At 42.9% G+C, this 21,771-nt stretch overlaps 1 protein-coding gene across 1 annotated transcript in view; it reads left to right on the top strand.

The window, feature by feature from the left end:
- Positions 1 to 1,281: 1,281 nt before the first annotated feature.
- phc2b (polyhomeotic homolog 2b (Drosophila)) overlaps positions 1,282 to 21,771 on the top strand; it is a 34,553-nt gene continuing 14,063 nt past the window's right edge. Inside the window, exons 1-7 of the mRNA XM_030051821.1 lie at positions 1,282 to 1,424; positions 12,580 to 12,889; positions 13,853 to 14,014; positions 14,452 to 14,529; positions 15,265 to 15,426; positions 16,999 to 17,133; positions 17,568 to 17,865. Coding sequence (XP_029907681.1) covers positions 12,638 to 12,889; positions 13,853 to 14,014; positions 14,452 to 14,529; positions 15,265 to 15,426; positions 16,999 to 17,133; positions 17,568 to 17,865 — 1,087 coding nt within the window. The 5' untranslated portion in view covers positions 1,282 to 1,424; positions 12,580 to 12,637. The remainder of the gene's footprint in view (positions 1,425 to 12,579; positions 12,890 to 13,852; positions 14,015 to 14,451; positions 14,530 to 15,264; positions 15,427 to 16,998; positions 17,134 to 17,567; positions 17,866 to 21,771) is intronic.

Genomic DNA, 21,771 nt, shown 5'->3' with positions numbered 1-21,771 from the left:
TTGAGGGCTGATGGGCTGGATAAAGCACTAAAACAAACATGCTTAACTGGAAATAAGAACAAATTTCAGCAAAATCTGGAAAGAAAGCATGTCTGGAAAGAAACCTGTAACTCTCCTGTTGTGTAGAGGGGATATGAGTTCACACAAAATGAGATTCATGAATTATGTTCTGGTTAATGAGTGGTGAATGATGACATAGCTCGCAGTGAACAGGGGGTCAGTGAGGCTTCAAAGATGTGTTGGATAATACATGCCCCCCTTATGGTTCAGACTAATCTTCATTGCACTACGTTAAAGATAAGAAAATAGAAATGAGTTGAAAGTTTAAACAAATGAGTCCACACACACACACACACACACACACACACACACACACACACACACACACACACACACACACAAAAACCAGACATTAAGCCCTGATTTTTGGCTTGTATGCCTTTATATTTACCTTCACTTAGCTGTTTTCCTCTTATTTTTTATTCAAATTGATCAGTGAAACATGGCTCTGATATTAAATCAAAGAAAATCAGGCAATATCTCAAACTTTATATTTTGTAAAGCCCACTGTTGGAATGATTTGAAATCCACAGATGAAAAAGCTGCATTTCTTTCTGTGCTTCAATGTACATCTGAGGTATTGCTATGTAAGATGATACTATTCGTGGAAGGTGGACAGAGTTAAACCCTGTTTTCGCAACATTGAAACTGAACTCATCTTGATTTTGAGGCAGCATGATGACTCTGACCTGGGAAACTGCTATTTAAATGGAGGATCAGAGTTCAAGCCCCCATGTTGAAAAGCCCCCAAGTATGCTTGAACAAGGCACTGAATCCCTACCACCATCAAAGGCTGTAATCTGCTGTAATGGGATCCTGATCTCTGACCTCTGTGGTAGGGGTAAGTGAAAGAGCTATATCCCTGTGGATCAATACAGTATCACTTTATCGACATTATTATCATCATTTTGCTGGAGACCTTCAGCAGCCACCTCAAGGAACCTCTGGGTGTCCCTGAGAATCAGCGGTGGAGCGTAAAGGCCTTTGGCCACTACATTAAAGGACAGCGCAAATAAAATGCGAGCAAGGGTTAAATCCCCTTTTGTTGCTATGGTGATGATGACAGTGGTAGCGACTTGACAGGCGCATGGAACAAGAGACGGGGGGGCGGGGGGTTGAAGGGCCCGAGGGGGCGTGTCACAACGCCAGAACGTCACCTCATTGGCGGGGTCCCCGTCACGTGACCAGTTTTGGAACGCAAATGAAAAGAGTTCTCTTCGCCCACCCCTGCTCTTCTACTGGCGCTGGTCTGTTCCGAGGCTGTCGGATATAACCAACATCCAGAAATGGTGTAGAATATCAGGAAAAACAGCGAGGAAGTGCGGCCAGCAGGAGAAGTAGCGACAAGGCCTAGCACGCCAAAGGTACGGCGACATTATATTAATTTCAGGGTATGTTATGGCGCGGGTGGCACGAAGGGCCGTGTTTGTGTGTATGTGTGTTGGAACGCGCGAGTTAATCGGTCATACTAACATTACCGGGGAAGCCGCAGAGTACACACACTACATTTCTAGCTGTCTTGCTAACGTTAACGTTAGCTTGAATGCTAACAGCAGTCTGCAGAGTCTCAGATAGTGCAGTAAACTACCATTAGAGCGAGGAATATGCAGCCCCGTGTCATTAGCCGTTGTTGTGTTGATGTGCTTGTAAAGGAATGCACGAACGCCACAGGGAGATCGAGCTGTGAATGAAAGTTAGTGCGAAGGACACAGCGTTCATGCACGTCGTAACCAGCATTAACGTTACATTCTTAGGGGTTTATGGGGCTTCTTTTCAAGTTGAAAGGAGGGGAGCTGACACTGGCGAAGTGTCCTTTGAGAGGCTTCAACTTTGTCCCGTGGGTCATGACCTTTTGCACAGGGGGAGGGGCCAGTTATTTTGACAAGTGCAGGTCGTCTGGCCGAGCTTCACTATCCCTCCAGTTAATGGTCTGCTATACTCCACTTAAGAAGTGGAGCAATGTGACCATGGCCCCGGAGCGACACAAATGTGGTCAAAATAATAGAAGAGGATGTAATGAGACCCTCTCATATTCATTCAAGCGTGTGTTTGTGACTGACTGTACACACCCCTTCCTCTCATCTGCAGTCAGCCGGAACGCTCAGGAGGGTCACAGTATGCCCAGTAATTTGCTTATTTTGAGAAGAGAGGAACTAACAGGCTCTATAGAGAAGCTCCCTGCTCCTTGATGATTATGAGGTTAATTGTAGGGTAGAGTGGTTTTATCCTCTTAGTATGACAGCAGGCACTTGTTAAGGGACACGGTGACTGTCTCTGAGCCATAGGCCGTACCCCCTGGGGAGAGAGAGCCAGAGACGTTATTTGCTGATTTGTATGGTTTTGTGTCCTTGTCCATCTTCCACTTTGTCCTGTTCAGTCTACTACCAGCAATTTGAGGTCATCATAATCATCACCAGAGACACACTATAGATGTGTTTAGATGTAAATAGCAGGGCTGGCACAATGTGCTCATCTCCCAGTTTGATACTGTCATGATACTTGAGTGCAGATTTGATATGCATTTCAGTACTTAAGCATTGTGATTCCATGTTATGATTTATTGTGATTTATTTGTTTTTTGAATTATCCTCTAGATTGTTGGTGTAAGGTTTATGAAGCTGTGATTATCCGAAAGGTCACAATGGGTCATTTTCTGCAGTGAAGTCAAGTTTCAAAAAGCAGTCTCTCTGCAATGAAATCGCTACTGTGGGAGCATACATTATCACACATAAATAAAGTTAGGCTCATTGATTGCGCAAGAGTCTCAGCTTTCCCCAGTATGCACAAATGCACCATTTTACAATAGGCTAAAATAACACATTTGTACTTCATGCAAAAGTTGCATGGTTTTTGTCTGTAGAACACATTTTCATTCAGATATCTTGAGGTCAGAGATCAAGGGACCCCTTTGAAAAGGGCCATGTCAGTTTTCCCTGGCTAAAATTTTGCCTAACTTTGGAGCAATATAGTCCCTTTGCTGACAGCCTAGTATGACATGTTGGTGCCAGCATACTCCTTAGGTTATCTAGTTTCATATGAATCCAGTATCAATTCAGTAGCAAAAAAAAGATGAAAAATCATATAAAAAAAGAATTGCGATATTTATATGAATTGTTTTTTTCCCACCTTTAGTAAATAGCTGGACTGATCCCTCTAATATGCTCAGTCAAGGAAGGAAGTCAGGAAACATCATTAAGGATGCACTCATTGGTTTGATACAAACCTGATGCACTCCTGTACCTTGAAGGTGTCAGGTTTGGGCAGTGCAACTGCCAGTGTGTCCATCAACAGCCATCTGTTATGTGGCCACGGCACTCAACTTGTTCTGAATAGGAACATCAGTTCAACACCCTCACTATAAAACATAAATACTATACACTTTAAATATTGTTGTTGGCATTTCAGCGTAATTGGTATGTGATTGAAAATAGTAGTCCTGCTTTGTGCAATTAAAAACTGACAAGATAATTAGGTCACCTTATTCTTGCTGAATAATGATCCCACTTTGTGCATGTACCTGGCCCCTGATTTAGCTGTTTAAAATGAGACATAGATGAGGCTCTTAGGTGTAAGTTGTCTTCAGTTGGTTGAAAGCATTTGGCTTAGCCTCAGCTGGCGGTAGAAGATCCCTAAATTGAGGTTGATTGTCATACTAATTTACCTTGGGTCTGTCTCCAACTCGGTCAAATTCTGAAAGGATAGATTGTTTACAAATACGTTGGTTGCATCAGCTGCTAAAAGTGAACATGATTAGTCGGTACCTTTAGGCTACCATTTCATTAAGATTCCAGTTTCCCAATAGTCCTTTAGAGGTGACCAGCATTAGGCACTGCACTAGCATCGCCATTAGACAAACAACCACTTAGTTAAACAGCTGAGCTGTAGTCAGATGTTTTAATTGGGGAAAAGACTGCAGTTTGTAACTTCACATACCTCTGTTACAGCTGCTTTAGGCCTGACACATATTCATTACAAATATCAATGAAATATATCTGTAAAAGTTTACACAGTCCAGCTGTAGTTATTGAAGATGAACTTATTAGGAAAGCCCACGATTACCTCATAATATGGTAGGTCATCTCAGGCTGCTCTGACCCAATGTTGACCCTGCACTGCATCCAAAGGAAAAGAGGCTTATTGAAGATGAAGTTTGACCTTTGTTCTAGATCCAGTGTGTTGTAAGAGTCTAAGCAGCTATGAAAGTTTGCGTGATTGCAGCTCATACAAACTGTAACATTTTCACTGCAAGATAACTGAGTAACTTAGCAAAGATGGATAGAAAAGTTGCACTCATCAAAAAAAAAAAAAAAAAAAAAAAAAAAAAAAAAAAAAAATGAGGACGTTCATTTTTAGCCTCATGGAGTAGAGCACTGATTATGGATGACATCCTTGCAAGTTTCACTGTTAAGCTCTGTCCAGCTCTTTGACATTTGTGTCTCCAATGACTCAGGGGCTGTTCTGTTATCTTTGAGCCTAGTTGACCTTTTGATGCCCTGCCCCTCGGTCAGACTGGCTGGCTGGTCCACAGCTGGCATTGACATAAACGTAACACGCTTGGCTCTGCTGAAAGCAGGGGAGTGCGTCAATTCCCTGCGCTGCTGCTCACCATCTTGGCTCATACCTGACCTATTTTTCCTCTTGGAGTGAAGAAGCCTGAGAGTGATGCCTCAGAGACCGCTTTGATGGAACAGTTTTGATTGAAGCATGTTGCTAATCTGCGGGTTCTGCAAGAACTATTTAACAGAGGTATTTATAGATCAGAGAAAGAATCTTTCACTATTCGGTTTGTCTACCACCCCCTCCCTGTCTGTATCTCTGTTTTCTGACAGTTTCTCTCCAGGTTTATTTTGGGAGTTATTAGAGGCAGAGGCACCCAATGTTATTCTCACAGGAGGGAGGGTGTTTTCAAGCTGAACAGAAAAAAGGCCAGGGTCCGCAGGGGCAAATCTTGCGAGAGTGTTTTGTATTCGCACAGTGTGTGGCTGCATGTGCTGGAATGACACGCACACAAGCTCAGCACACTTACCTGGAAAGCAGCCAGGGTCTCTTTGTGCCGGTCTACTCAGCTGTGTAAGAAGCGGTCCATCTGAGTCAGATGGCTCAATTACAGCTATCCGACCAATCTGGCCTCGGGATCAGGGGGTATCTCTGTCTTACACACTCTAACAAAGGCAGTGCCCTGCTCACTCTGTTTGGACAAGACCCATCGACCATCATCAGCCTCAAGGGATGACCTCAGGTCCACTTAATAAAAACTCCATCCAAAGAAATGCTGTTTTGTAGGTCACATGATGTGGATGCTGGCCAAGCTGATTTTTATCATTGAGATTTAAGGAGAAGTTCCTATCATCTGTCATAACTGGGCTGAAAGTGAATGGCAGGCATTGCACAGTATAATCCTGATGGCCATCCTTAATTTTAGCTCTTCTTACTGTGCTGTACTGTCAGTCATTAAGTGAAGTCTTGCCACAGAGAGACTGTATACACTTCATCAAACAGGCTTCTCTAAGAATTAACTCGGTCACCGTCTTCTTTTCAGAATAAACTAAATACATTAGGGCTACAACTAATGATTGTTTTTATTTTCAATCATTTCTTTGATTAATTGATTCATAATTTCTTATGTAAAATGTCAAAAACTCTGACAAATGCTCATCACAAGTTACCAGAGCCCACATAAGGCTTCAAAATTGCTTATTTAGTCTGAGCAGCAGTCAAAATTAAGCCAAAGTATTCCCTTTATTGTGATTGCAGACAAAAGTGAGTAAACCTTGGTATTTGTCATTTGGTGTTTTACTTGAAAATAGACTAAAATAATTTCATGATTATCAAAATTAAAATTGATTGATCTGATGTCAAACAACTTATCATTTGATCGCTACAATAAATAGATGGTGGCAAATCAGACACATATCTGTATGTTCCAATGACTTCAACCAGCTTGAACATTTTGTTAATCAAAATGGATAACAGCCTGGCAGAGGCAGAGGTTTCATCCTCAGTCTGATATGAGACTCACTGAAGTCTCTGAAAAAGAACTAAAGATAGACTCAGACAGACAAATACAAATATAAACAAATTAATGTAGTCAGCTCCTTAAAAGATGAAATTCTCTTCTATTATGAGGGCCTGCAGTTTCACATGTGCAGCAGATACAGAAGTCTTCATTTTCAAGACTTGGTGGATGATGGATCAAAATGGTATGCAGGTGATCTGTTTTTCAGCAATCAAAAAACAATGCTTAGGGATTAAATGGCGCCTAGATTGTTCATTTTCCTAACCCAAGAAAAGCATTAGGCGATGGTGCTCTTGGAATTGATCATGTGTTTGAATACCCGCTGAAGTGAGGGTGGGGTTTATTTGTCTTACAGACCCCACCAGACCGCCCCTTACCCCTGCCCCTCACTGCCACTGCTCTCTGTTTATTCTGGTATCTCATGGCCATTCTGGGCCTGGGGCTGTCAGATCTTGAGGTCCCTCATCAAGTAGCTCATATAAAAACAAGCCATCCCATCCTTTTTCTTCCCATCCCATTGTGGACCCTCTGCTGCACTGTTCCCCGGGCCAAGTGTGTGATTTGAGGCTCGCGTATCTGTCTCCGCTGCCAGCTAATCTATATGCTAATGAGGAGATCATAATCAATGAGGTTCACGCATGGTTGGCCCCAATCAATACCACATTGCACCAGCAAACGACTCAAACGGCTACATTTCATACGGTCAGACAGTTGGGTGGCGTGTTAATGTGGCGGAGCAGACCATGAGTATGCCATTATCCTCTGGTTTTATCTAGCCTATTCCACATAAATGAAAGCTGTTGTTATTAAAGAGACGTTTGAATTCAACTGCAAAATGATCTCATTTCACTTTTATGAGGGGATTGTAATTTTTACCCCTATTCGTTTTTTTTTCTATTTCATTTCCAGAGCTGCTATAATGTTTTTTTTTCCCGCTGTGACTTATCTGGCACAGATCCTGATTTATATAATGAGTTCAGTTAGCGCTTTGAGGGTGAGACTTTACCACGATTTGGCTAATTTTTGATACAGATTTGGTCGAATATTACCCCGCATGATAGGTAATTGTGGGTAATGGGCTTCTTTTGAGCGCCAGAATGCCCTTTTCCACTCTCCTCCAGCCTGGTCTCAGCCGTGGCTCAAAATTGATAGCAATTACTGTCCCACTAGTACGATGATGGGTTAGATCTCTGCTCTGGATTTCAGTCACTAATCTTGCCCTCACTAAATGTTATGATACAAAATAGGCTCACTCTCAAAGCTGCAGCTTATTTGTGAAAATGACCCTGCCTATAAAAGCCTCAACCATCCTCACAATAAGATGTACTGAAATGGACTCAGGTGTTTTCAGCTATTCAGACTATTCAAAATGCAAAATGATCCCTGTCAGATTTTTTTTTTTTTTACTGAGTGCCTTCAACACCAAGGATTTTTTGGTTCAATAATATCTCAGGTGATGCTTACATTATAAGCTAGGTTTGATTCTATGGTGGGGGATCTGTGCATCCGACAAATTTCAGTATTCTGGCAGGAGTGTAGGGGGAGGGGAGAGACAGAGTAAAATCATTACCATCATCTTCATTAGAGAGGGGCCTGTTGTCCAATCAGCATGCTGCTCTGCACGGGGATTCCATAGGCACCCCGTTGGCTGTCGCTAGGATACCACATAATCAGGAGGCAGGCCGGGGCCTGGTTGGTGGAGTGGGGTGTTGATGCTGGGACGACGAGCCTAGCTCTGTGTTGGGGGTAGACCAGAGGGGCTGGGGGTTTGGATACAGCACAGAAACGCGCTCAGTCGCTCACTCAGTCAGGCAGCTCACTAGCCAGCCACTCAGTTAGACAGACAAAGAAGAGCAGCATCCTGCAGGAGGACAGCACACTCCCGGGGGATGGGGCATCATACCCCTGCATCGCGCTGGGGGGGCCAGAGGAGGTAGGAGCACCAGGGTTAGGGGGCTTTGTCTCAGCAGCAGAGCATCCCCCACAAACATACATACACACACACACACACACACTCACACACACACAAACACACACACACACACACACACACACCGACATACACAGACATGCATTTCTCCCTACATCTCCTGGCTCTTCAAAGCCATTATTGCACATCAATCGATTTGTGCAGTTGACTGATATGTTGTGGTAGCTCTTTAATGTGGGTCATCTCAGTTTGTCTAGACGTGCACTGAAGGATAGACGCTGATGGAGCCTCCTGCACTTCTTTACTGTGCTCTTAGCTGTGTAGAGCCAGCCAGTCTGTCTGACAGCCTCTTAACAGCTCTCATCCTGCCTGCTATGCAAATCCTCTAGACACAAATCTGACAGCCGGTTCTTACGGTCTCATAATGCCGGTATGAGCAGATCAATACTCTTGTGTGGGCTGCCAAGTGCTTAAAACTGTTAGGATGCATGCTGTGATTATGTAGACCACTTCCATGCGATGTATTACAGGCTGCTGGTACTGCTTTGCTGTGATCTCCAGCACGGTGGCTTTAACACTTTTAGGGGGCACCAGAATTCTTCCCCAAACCCAACTCTGAGCAGGATCCCTTCAATAGAACGGCTCCCAGTTGTTTATGTGGAAGTGGGATTCATGATAGGAGTGGGGGGGTGTTCATGTGGCACCGATGCTCTGATGGATGAGTGACTCCTCTCAGGAAGACAGGGGGCAGAAGGCGTCATTACCAGAGGGGATTCCCACCCCTCCCTCCTTACACGAGGAGGCAATGAGAAGCAGGCTCTGAGATGTAGATTAAATGACTACATACAGGCAGGATAGTGTTTGGCAGTGATTTTGCTTTGTTTATAGCCAAAAAGCCACTCTCACCAGACTGGATGTCAGCCATTACTTTCTCACAAACAGGCGTAATTACAAGAGGCATGTTTGGACTTTGTGAAAGCTCATGGTTTCCTTTGTTTTGGGGTAATATGCAATGTGCATGAGTTTAAATTTTATTTCCAAATCAGTGTTTCCCAGTTTTATTTTGCTTTTGGTTGTTTTTATTTACTTAACCTAAGTTAATACCTGTATTTAGTATGTTGGCGGCATCTGTTTTTCTTGTATACTGACAGGAATTTTTCTTGGAGTGGATTTGGCATCATAGGTATCATTGTATTGTATTTCTACCGTTTGTTGATCTATACAGAAGAGGGTTACACCCACATGTGAAAAATTAGAGTTTGGAGAACTCAAGTTTTTACATATGGCCCTAATCCTCTCTTGTATAACTGGGACATTCATTACCAGAGAATTGGGCTTTTTTTGTTTTTGATTTTTGCCTCTGTCACAGTAATATGAAGCTGAAAAGGATTCAGACATATTTTTATATTGGCTGCATTAGTTTCTTAGGCAGACAATTCATGTTTTTTTGTTGATTCAGATTTCTAGGTTGCAGCAACTTCTATATTTTATAGCACTGAGTGTGTATACTTTATTTTAGGCTGCTCTGGTTTTGCCATTTTCAGGAGTAGCACATGGTTTATTAAGATTGCAGACTGTAAGTGAAGTTAGTTTTGCACCATAAGTGGGCTATAGAACCGTGCTGTGCTGCTTAATCCACTCAAAAGAATTATGACGGGAGGGGGGAGGAAATAGCTTAAGAATTGCAGCACGGCGGCGGCATTTCTCCTCATTTAATTACTTCCATCACACCCTCTTGCCACTCCAGCCCATTTAAAATCCACAACACACTCACTCAGCCGTCACCCCTTTGGCCCGCACTTGCTCACTCTCTTTTTCTACCAGCCGCCACCCCTATAACTTAATACCTGCCCCTCTAACCCTGAGGCTAGAAATTCCATCCTCCCCTTTTCTGTCTCTCTTTTCGGCTCTGTTGCATCAGCTGTCATGCTGTTTCAATCTAGCACACACACACACACACACACACACACACACACACACACACACACACACACACATTTACCAGCACTAGTATGTTCCCTGAATCTGAATACCCTCATCTTGTACAGGGCCACTTCTGTACTTTATTTCTACTCATTTAGCACACACTTTTTCTTTCTCCATAAATCCATTGCCTCCCTCCCCTCCTTCTGTCCTCTCACCTGTCATGCTGTCTGAGACTGTCCATCTCATCTGGCTGCTGAGCTCTAAACCCTCTCCTTGTGTGTTAATGGATAGCAGGCTACCAGGGGACCATGCTTTAAAAGGCTTTTATAGAAGAGGCCTAAATATCCTCTCTGTTGACCGTCATGCCAACGTGACTGACATGGAAAAAATGGATTCAGAAGAGGAAGTCTGCTCCACACCAGATAGATTCTTGTGTCACATTATTTTGGTTATGACCCTGTGTGCTGCTTTTGTATTAGCCATGGAACAGCAGTTTAGCTAATCACAGTCAAATAAATTCGGCTTGTACGCTGGGTTTGAGCAGTAATTACATCTATATTAAAGAGGATGGGGTGGTCTTTGGCCTAGGATTACATGTTTTTAGGCAGGGGTTGCAAATTACTTTGGTCATAGCTTGAAACAGCCTCTGCAACTGTTTTCACCAAAGGAATCTGCACTTGTTTAAGTGAAACAATCCAGCATTTAAGGGGTAATTTAGGGTACTGATCTTAGCCAGCCACCATACCTTTTTCATCCAACTCACTGGATTCCATTAGTTTTACACCTCTACTTTTTGTTTTTTTGCAGCAGAAGCCAGACACATTGGATAGCGTTTCAGAATCTAAGATTGTGGCTGTAATGTAAGAACAGCACATGGATGGTTTATTTAACCAGGCTTCCAAAATTAGATTTAATGTTTAAGAAATGAAATTCTGCATGAAAACAAACAAACTTTAAACAGAATCATTCAGTTTCTAGCTGATGCTCTGGTCTCCCAAACACTGCTTGTTGTCTTTCACACCAGAATCCTGATGAAATAAACCCATATAAAGCATCTTCAAGTGAATACTCTCCATCTAGGAACAACAGAGATGTGATGTCAGTGTCTCCCCGGAGTTCAGGCTGGTTGACCCCCTACAGTAAATTTGTGCTAAACACCTACAATAGTTCAGATATTTTTACAGTAGTAAAACAATGAAATGAAACATTAATAAAAATACTGAAAGTAATACAAATTTTGACTTGCAGAGGTGAAACATAACCAAAAAAACAAGAAATATATGGCGTCATAAAGGCAAATAACCAAAAAATGGTGGCAAGTGTTCCAACAACAATAAAATGCATCAATTGAATGTTCAGGAAACATTTAAGGGTAGTTAAATATATTACTGTCTGTGTGTTTGCAATGTGTGTGTATATGCATGGGTGACCAAGATACAAACCTCAAAGGGAAAGAAAGAGGATTTGTTTTTTTCTGGCAGGTGCTGAGCTTATATTTGAAAAGCTGAGGTGTAGATTAAAAGTCTTTGTGAACAACATTTGACATTTGAGTTAAATGCTGATGGAATGTCAGTTAGTTACTTCTTAAGGTCTTCAGGCTTTAATAAAGTTAAGCTTTTTCACAGTGAATGTTGTTCCATGTGCTCCTGTGTTTTAGTTGAGAGATTGAGTGCATCGCTGTGCTAATAAAAGTCATTGTTTCCCTTTCAAACAAAAACTGTTCAATGGATAATATGGTCAGATGGGCTTTCCTGCTACTCCCAAAAAGGTTTTGATGACATCACATGACAGACTTGCTTCCGAACAAAATCAGAACATTCCAGTTCTCATGATCATAACTTGATTAAGAAATTCAAATGAACCTTGAATGATTTTGTTAATGGAAAAGTTAGGCAAACAGATGAATGGAGGAGTTTGCATACATTCGCTCAAAAATGGATTGTGATGCAACACGACATTAAGATATAGGCTATAGACTCCTGAACTGTTTTCATTCTCATTCTCACGGCTCCAATTGTTTGATTTTCTTCATCGGATCAAATTTATTTTATTTACTTTGCCGTTTCATGCTTCTTGCTGTACTATTGTTTCCAAATGGCTGTACTGTTATTTACCCACTGTTGTTTAGCTCTCCAATTCAGTTGTCTGTGCTTGTCAGATCCCCCCCCCCCCATGTTTTCACATATTTTAAGTTGTTTTCATAAGCCTCTTGGGTTTGCTTTCATCTTACCTGCAATGTTTATCATTTCTGTTTTCTCTTTTATTTTTTAAGCATCATATTCTTTCACTGCGTTTTATCAGCTCTGTGTTTCATCTGTGCAAAAACAATAAAGTTTCAGGTTTACACGAGTCATCTTGTCATCCTGATCTAGAAATCATTAGTCAAAAGTCAGGGACAGGGAGTATAGCACATACACTGCAATCCATTTATATGTTATTCTTGTCAATAATTCTTAAATGCACCGAGCACAAGGAAAATGTTCTCCATCTTCCAGCTGCTGCGGATGTGGAAGCAGAATGACACTCCTTTATTGCTGTGTATGGGTGGACATGACGTGTCTGTCAGTAAATATGCCGCATAATCATCCTCTCCCACAGAAGCTGTCATATGGTAAGACACTCTTGTCATATGCTCTCTCATTCCCAGGCACAGGAGAGCCATCCAGAAGAGCCGGGGGTCAAAGGTGAGACGAGTGGAGGGAACCATGGAGAGTGAGCCAGGGGCCCCCGCCTCCACAGCCAGCAGCTCTGGGACCACCACCTCCTCCAGCACCAGCACCTCCAGCACCACCGCTGCCAGCAGTAGTACTACTTCTACCACTACAAGTAGTAGTAGTAGTAGTAGTACTACTAGTAGTAGTACTAGTGGTAGTAGCAGCAGTAGTACTACTACAGGGAGACAGTCAGTGCCTCAGATATCTGTCTACAGTGGGATCCCTGACCGTCAGACAGTACAGGTATGTACATTATCATTTTGATTAAAAAATATTGAATATGTGAGAAGCTTTAGTGTTGTGTGTTTGACTTGTAGGATTCATCAAATATGCACAAAACCTACAGACAGAGTCGATTAGCCTACACATTCATATGCACATGAGGTTAAACGTCCTTTGCTCTGTTCTGCTGCCCTCTGTTGGCGCCCACAAAGCACAAAGCCCATCTTGCACTGCTCAGTCGATTGATTCCATGAAACAAGTTAATAAATCAAATCAGAGGCTTTTAAATTGTGTTACTGTTAAATCTACTGAAGGAAATTTAAATATGTGGGCTGCCGGAGTTTAAGAGAAGCATGGTCTTCAAATTGGCTGTTAAATCCTTTGTGCTCTGCTTTAGTGCTCTTGACCCCTGGAGACCCACAGAGGCGGTGCAAGGTCCGCTCAACTTTTAATGCTGATGCTGTGATGGCAGGATATTGGCCTATTCAATCCTCCTTTCTTTGTACTCATCCTTCTGACAAAAAAGGAAGCAAGCAGTATTGTCACCATCCAGCTCACTCAGCATAAAGGACTGTCTGTCATTTGTGCTCAGTGAGTCTTGAATGGATTTATCCATTGCATTTAGGCTCCTTTGACCTTCGTCCCAATAGGTGTAAGGGTCAGGCTGGTTCTATAATCCAATGGACCGGGGGTCAGCCTCACTCTGGTTGCTTGGCAACCAGACCAAAGCTGTCAGTCAACTTTGGACATGCTGTAAGGTTGCTCTTACAAGTCCAAGTCCATCAGTCTGCAGTGACCTGTGAAATGCAAAATTCCTATTAGTTTGCAAATGGAAATCTATTCACATTGGCTCTCTTCAGGAAATTGATTCTGATATATGAACACTTAGTTGCAATCATTGCGCACTTACAAAACACTTAGAAAAGATCGTGCAGGTTATTGTGGCATTACCAGTCCTGTGTCTGTCTTTCTCCCTACATGTAGGTAATCCAGCAGGCGCTCCACAGGCAGCCTAACACAGCAGCACAGTACCTGCAGCAGATGTACGCTGCTCAGCAGCAGCATCTGATGCTTCAGACTGCAGCTCTCCAGCAGCAGCACAACCTCAGCACTGCTCAGTTCCAGAGCCTGGCCGCCGTGCAGCAGGTTAGCACACAGGACATGAGGGGGAAGCATTCTCACATTATAAAGAATAGAGGGAATGAACTAATGATTGTTGTTATTTTTGACATGTTTCAGATAGATAGATAGATAGATACTTTATTCATCCCGCAGGAAATTCGCAAATGAAATTCAGAAATGGCTTCAGGGAATTGTCAGCTTTTGTCAGTTTTTTGCTGCATCAGTTTTTTTTTAAACCAAGAGCTTGACTACTCTGAACCAGCTGTGTAAAAGCAGAGTTGAGTTGTGTGACATATATTGTCAAAAAAAAGGTTAACTGCATGCTTTTCTCTATGGGAAACTAAATGCACTGACATGCAGCCACTAATTGACTAATGGTTTTACAGTTGCACTCACATGATAGTAATCATCTCTTAAATCATTGTCTCTCTCGCTCTCTCTCCTCTGTTGCTCTGAGATAGGCCAGTATTGCAGCGGGCCGGCAAAGCTCTTCGCAGAATGGCACTTCATCACAGCAAACAGGATCTTCTCAGGCTACAGTGAGTGCAGTTCATGTTCTCAGGCGCAGTTTCCCAAAAACCTATCAGCATCTTTAAATCAGCTTTGTCTATTGGGCAAAGCTGATTTTAGCACTAAGATGCTTTTGAGAAACTGGGCCCTGCACCATAACAGCTCTTGTATGCTCTGCGACTTCTTTCTCACACTTGAGTTTGAAGAGTTTTCCAAAGTATTCCAAAATGACAAAATTAAGATGCCAACCCTTGTAAAATATTTGACACTAAGAAACTTTGGGGCTTGTAAAAGGGTAAGAAGTACCCCTGATGAAGCTCCCCTTTCACTGGACTTCTGGTTTTAATGGGTGGTGATCATTTTTGGATTTCTGCCTGTCTTCCACCCACCCTGCAGAATATACAGCATTTCTTCAGGAAAAGAGTGAAGGCGGAAAACAAGTGGTTGGCAAATGTGGAGATCTCAGGCAGTATTCAGTTGCACTTAATAAACTTGGACAAGTTATTGGGACCATTAACAAGTCGCACTTTCCTGTACAAATTGAATGAACAACTAAAACCAATGAGAGGTCGGTGGGTGGGTCTCATTTGCTGCTTGTCTTTTTCCACAATAATGGGGGACCTTCCCCCTGGCTTTTTCATCTGTGTGGAGGAGGAAGCCTGTGAATGATGTTAGTTACTAGGAAAGCTTATGTACTTGAGTCCCTGGTTGCCAAAAGTGAAAGTTTATAAGCTAATGATCCTGGTGCTCTTCTTTCTCTACAGATCAACTTGACCACCTCCCCAGCGGCAGCCCAGCTAATCAGCCGAGCCCAGAGTGTCAGTTCCGCCCCCACCAGTATTTCCCAGCAGGCCGTTTTGCTGGGCAGCCCATCCAGCCCCACCCTGACGGCCAGCCAGGCACAGATGTACCTGCGCGCACAGATGGTGAGAGATGAGACGCAGGGAGCACAGCCACTGGCGGACTTTCAGAAGTGTGCATATATGCATAAACAAAAGTGAACACACACGTTCATATACCGCATGAGCAAACAAATAGGCGTACTCGAGCTCAATCTTTTTCCTCTGGAGGCTGTGTGTGCATTTTGTGCTTGGCCTGCGTGTTATGCATGCATGCTTACTCTGCCATAGTAAATGGCGTGCTTTATTTTCATTTTACTTCCGGGCAGGCCGCCAGGGAGGTGGTCAGGATAATCTGTCCGGCCCCAGAGGACTCATTATAAACACTAGAGGGAATGACTTGAATGTGCATGAATGCACTGAGAACATTTTCAGAGGTCACAGGTGTTCTCTTAGCTGTCGTTTCAGGTCCAGTTGTTCTTAAACACAGTCATTCAAGGAGGATAAAGTAGTTTTTTAAGTGTCTGGGCTTATTTGTGTATTATTTTAGTATTGCTGGTTATGTGTAACTTGTCTGTTTCATTTTGGCACAAGTTGAACAGCTGGCACTCGGTGTGCCAACACAGACTGTGCCTGCTTCCTCATTATGGGGGAGCAAGCAGCATTGTTAACTAGGTGTGATGTTTCTGGCAGTCATCAAATAGCATCTCTCTGCTCCCACTGCCATGGCTTTCATGCCAGTTATAGTTTTAGCATATAGAGTGTTTAAGTAGTGCAGTCTACACTTTTCACAAATATTTGTTGTTTTTCAATAGAAAATTATTACCCAACCAGAAGCTATTGTGTGTATATGTGTAAATCTGTCTAAGAAACACAGTTTTATAATTATGTTAAAGGTGCATAATGCAAAATTGCTGAGGGTTGATTGAAGTGAGGACCCTCTCTGACACGGAACCCACACCCTTTCTGAACGTTTCTCCACACAATGCACAAACACTGATACTTTTGAAGGGGTTTTAGATCCAGCCGACATTTATGCCAATGTGTTCCACCCATTTCCCTTTCCACACAGACTGTTTACCTTTTTAAAAATACTTGTACTACAAACAGTAGCTACTCAGACTACAGCAGAAATGGAAGTGGACACCAGAACACTTCCTGTACCAAAATCTTGTCCCTCTCTTGCAGATTCTATAGATATAAATATATAGAATCTGTTTATAGAGATTTGGACCATTTACACACTATTGAAAAGCAACATGAAAATGGTTTGTAATTTTTATGGTTGAGTCTATGATTGATTAGGTTAGTCTAAATTCACTTCAGTCAATCACTTACTTCAATCAACCCTGGGTAGTTTTGCATAGCGCACTTTAATTTTTTTAATATCATGGACCTCTGGTTACCCTGGTTTACACATGGCAAGCATGCAACCAAAATCTAGCTACTTTCTGTGTGTACAACAATTTAGAGAGTTCTTTCCTCAGGACTTAACTCAGTGTTAACTAATTCAATCAATTCCTGAGTGTTTTTATTTGTTTGCTTCTTTGTTTTTGCATCCTGGCTTGACAAATTGTTATAATTTAGAAGAGAATTAATTCATTCACTCACTCATTTATTCATAGTTCTTAATGTGGATGTGTGTGTGGTGCTTTCTAGGCCCAGCAGAGTAACCTTGTGCAAGTAGCCAGGAGCCTGGGCCGAGCTGTTCCCCTGTCTCCACAGCTCATCTTCACCCCCACGGCCACGGTGACGGCTGTCCAGTCAGAGAGCTCCACACAGGCTTCCTCACAGGTAGTAGCCTATGGCATTTTTTTTGGCAAATTTGTGTTAGTTGCCATGAATGGTAGATTTTTTTCTCTCATGCTCTAATCACAGAGGTGAACATAACATTGAAGAGTTTAGAGAAAATTGGCACAGTAACTGGAAGCCTGCACTAGAGTATGTCAGATGTTTATGGAAGTATCATCAGGCATATGGCAGATATATACTGAATGAATAAATTGAAACATTTTATACTTTTAGCTGTTAATAGTATAGCTGTAATATGCCATTTCAATTGTAAGAATGTGCTTCAGTTGTTGGAATACTTAGGGCATCACGTAATGGAAGAATAAGATTTATTTTCATTAATATTAGAAGGAACAGACTCTGTACAAATTCTGAATGAAATTCTTGTTTTACTCACATCATGGTGTATGTTATCTCCCCCTCTGTGTCTGTTTAAGAATCAGGTACAGAACCTGGCCATCCGTGGCCAGCAGGGGGCGACCACGTCCTCCTCTCAGACCCAGACCTTGCAGGCCCTGAGCCTGAAGCAGAGTCCTGTGCCTATCCAGCCTGCCTCACTGATCAAGAACCCCAACCAGGGGACCCAGGGAGCCTCGGCAGGGGCCAAGGCCGCCTCAGTTGACGGCCCGTCTGATGGAGGGAAGAAGGGGGATGGTGCGGCCGTGACAGAGGTGCGAGCTTTAAACATGAGCCGCAGCGTCACAGCTGTCAGCGCCCAGCCTCTTATTGCTCCAGGTTAGTAGAGTATTCGACAGTGCCACAGCCGGCTACTTCAAACCATGTTGTCTAATCCTGAGCTGAAGTTTGGCATATGCAGCTTTAAATATCAGTGGTGTGTCTTGAGAGGACTTGCTCACCAGCCTAATAACATGTGTTGTGATGATATAAGGTATAAGAAACTACAACATAACATGTCATCAAACCCGAAACTGTTTTTGGCCCCTGGCCCTGCATGTCGGTTTATCCAGACAGCCTGAACAAAAGTATTTTGTTCAACCTATGCTGTGGTTAAAGAATCAGTAGCTTATGAAATGTGTAAACAGTCCAGATACACACACACACACACACACACACACACACACACACACACACATATTGCACAGAGATGACACAGAACATTCCACCGACATGGCAAATATATTGAACTGCCAGATTGTCTGTCACACGCTTCATTTTTTTGCAGCAGATGTACAGCTCAAACCTCAAATTATACTCAAGGGTGCAGTGAGTCATCACATATAGAAATGTGCTCCTGTACTTACAGTAAGGCTGGAATAGAGGCTTACTTCACTTGACTTCCCGCTTGTGATATTTTTCCCTGCTGTATATGTGGCATGTCGGGACCTGCATCACCAAACACAGTCACCCACTATGGGGGTGAGAAGAGACAGAAGAGAAGAGTGTGTGTGTCTGGAACAGTCAAGCTGCTTTGTGAATTGGAAGCTGTGAAAGGCGTGCTGCCACCGAAGAGTCTTTCTAGATCTGTTATTGTGTGGTTGGAAGTCAGCAGCTGTTTTTTTTTTTTTTTTTTTTTTTTTTTAAACTTGAATGGCTGTGAATATGCCAGCAGTACAAGCTGATTAACTCAGTGCATCCACTTGCACTGAGCAGTGTGTAGCCTGCCTCCTTATGTGTGTGTCTGTTTGTGTATCTGCTGGTGGTGGCTGTAGTAGCCATGTGTGTGCATGTGTGCCAGTAATGATGAATGTTAAACTTATACACTGTGCACTGTGTGTGTGTTACACCCTACTTATGGTGCCTGTGTGGCAGATCTGTGTGTGTGTGTGTGTTTGGGTGGGGGGAGGTGGTTGGGAGGGGGGATTAGCTGAGCGTGTGAGTGCACAACTGTGTCTTTGTCTCGCTTTGTTGCTGTAATGGATTCACATAAAATGAAAGGGAAGATGGAAGCTGAAAACCTGGCTGCATGCAGTCTGAAAAATTAACATGCGTTGCCATAGCAGCAAGCCATGAGGGACAGGTGTGCCTGTGAGATGCAGGGGAATTAATACACTGTGGATCAGGAAGAGAGCTGGCATGGCGGGCTGATGGGACTCAGGGAAGGATAAGGATTTAGATTGAAGTTGACCGTGACTAGGTCATTATGCGCTTTGATTTCCAGCCTACAATAAAAGGGAGGGGAGGGGCATTTTTTGCCTACATGCCACCGTGTCTGGTAAATCCTAAAATTCACCAGCTGCTTGCACTATTTTACCGGCCAACTAGATTTTTAGAAAAGAATAAGACTTCCAGTTCATTGTTAGTTCCCTGATAGAATAGACAAACCTGGCTCAGATTTAGCAGCATTTGGTTGGTCAGTGGTGCTCATTTCCCTCCCAGTCTACGAACTTGGCTTTAAAAACTGCAGGCTTTAGATGTTTCCGGCTCTGCATTTCATTTGCCAGATTTTACTGATAACATGTTATTCACAACATGGCATGGTGGGTGTCTAGATAAGCAGGGAAAGCTCTATGAATCAAATCCATCACTACGTCATTACTACTTAGCCTGATATAACCCTAGTCTGTCACTGAGCCACACAGTCCAACCTGATCTGAGACAACAGCCCATAGTGAAATGGAAGAGGCGTGGTGTATTGTATCGGCTATTTTTGGATGGGAGTTGTAATTGAGCTGTCAGAAGGAAGGGGATTGGCAGATCATTTTTGCAGCTGTGTTGTAGTGATTCTGACCACCACGGATATACAGAGGGGATCATTTTCCTCTTATTAGGGACGAGGCTGGAAGTGCAGCCATGTTGTAAACTGCTTGTGATTGGTAGGCAGACACCAGCTCCCTACTTTTACCTTACCCAAACGTAATAGGTGAACTTGGTGAGGTCATGGCTTTCACCTACTTTTACTTTGTCGGTTTATTTAATGGATTGTGTAGGTGGACTTGGATTTTCACTGACCGTGCCACTGCTAAAATACTGTGGTTTACCATCTGTTTTTCTCCCTCCTTTCATGTACTATGTCCAGCCTTGACATTCAGATATAATGATAAAGCTGTGTTTCTTTCTTTCAGTTTTTGTCATTTCATTTAAAGGTTTAACTTGGCTTAGGCATAGTATTTTGGTGTTTTCACAGTGGAACATGGGCCTCGCTTCCTCTGGGGCAGCACTGCCCTTAACCCAACCAGGAACTGGATTCATTTAGCTTGTCCTTTCTTAAAGTCAATGTCGACTTGATATCTGCAAACCTAATTTTGAACTCCATTTGTGAGAGATAGCCTAAGGCTTGCTGTTGCGCTATTGGTTTAGTTTAGAATGTGCTACGTAAAAGCAAGCAGCCAAAGCAGCAGCCACATTAAGAATGTGGAAACTCAGGGATTTTCCAGGGCCTGGTGTTAAAAACCCATTGGGAATGCGTACAGTCCTTTCCTCGAGACATCCTGCAACAGCACGCACAAACAGAGACACAGGAATCTACACACATGCCACATGCATAGCCAAGAGGGAGTGCAGGCCGTTGCCACATACTGAAGTGTGTGTGTGTGTGTGTGTGTGTGTGTGTGTGTGTGTGTGTGCATGTATGTATATGTATATTTTTGTGTGTGTATATACATGTATGTATGTATGTACAGTACAGGCCAAAAGTTTGGACACACCTTCTCATTCAATGCGTTTTCTTTATTTTCATGACTATTTACATTGTAGATTCTAACTGAAGAAATCAAAACTATGAATGAACACATGTGGAGTTATGTACTTAACAAAAAAAGGTGAAATAACTGAAAACATGTTTTATATTCTAGTTTCTTCAAAATAGCCACCCTTTGCTCTGATTACTGCTTTGCACACTCTTGGCATTCTCTCGATGAGCTTCAAGAGGTAGTCACCTGAAATGGTTTTCACTTCACAGGTGTGCCTTATCAGGGTTAATTAGTGGAATTTCTTGCTTTATCAATGGGGTTGGGACCATCAGTTGTGTTGTGCAGAAGTCAAGTTACTACACAGCCGACAGCCCTATTGGACAACTGTTGAAATTCATATTATGGCAAGAACCAATCAGCTAACTAAAGAAAAACGAGTGGCCATCATTACTTTAAGAAATGAAGGTCAGTCAGTCCGGAAAATTGCAAAAACTTTAAATGTGTCCCCAAGTGGAGTCGCAAAAACCATCAAGCGCTACAACGAAACTGGCACACATGAGGACCGACCCAGGAAAGGAAGACTCCGTTTATAAAAACTCCGATGGCAGTTGTTATATCTTTGGCCTGATCTGAACTGCTAGGGAGAGGCTGCTTGAATGCCGTAGTCAGCTGTGTTTGCACTCGGGTGGTTTTTTTTCTTGTACCAGAGATATTCACACTCGGATGACGCCGTTTCAAATGAAACAGCATGTTTGTCGCGTTGCCATGAACGTACCCGATCTCAGCTGAGCAATGTCGGCACACTGCCTTCGTTTTAGCCACTTGTCTTTGTCCGTTGCAATATTTGACCAGGAAGCCGAAGTGTTCCCAAACAGGAGATTTTAACGACAAGGGACGCTCTTCAAGCTCTAGTTTCTCGCTAGTCCCGGTTTTGGTAGCAATAGCCGTAGCCATGACATCAGTGCTCAGGCTTCAGGTCATGCTTCAGGTGTAGCTTATTATGCTTCTTTTTAAAGAGACTAGGTGCTTCCCCGGCGTACTGCTGCCCTCT

Source organism: Myripristis murdjan, chromosome 5, assembly GCF_902150065.1.
Source record: "Myripristis murdjan chromosome 5, fMyrMur1.1, whole genome shotgun sequence".
NCBI classification, from domain to species: domain Eukaryota; kingdom Metazoa; phylum Chordata; class Actinopteri; order Holocentriformes; family Holocentridae; genus Myripristis; species Myripristis murdjan.
This window is presented reverse-complemented; position numbering and strand designations above follow the sequence as displayed.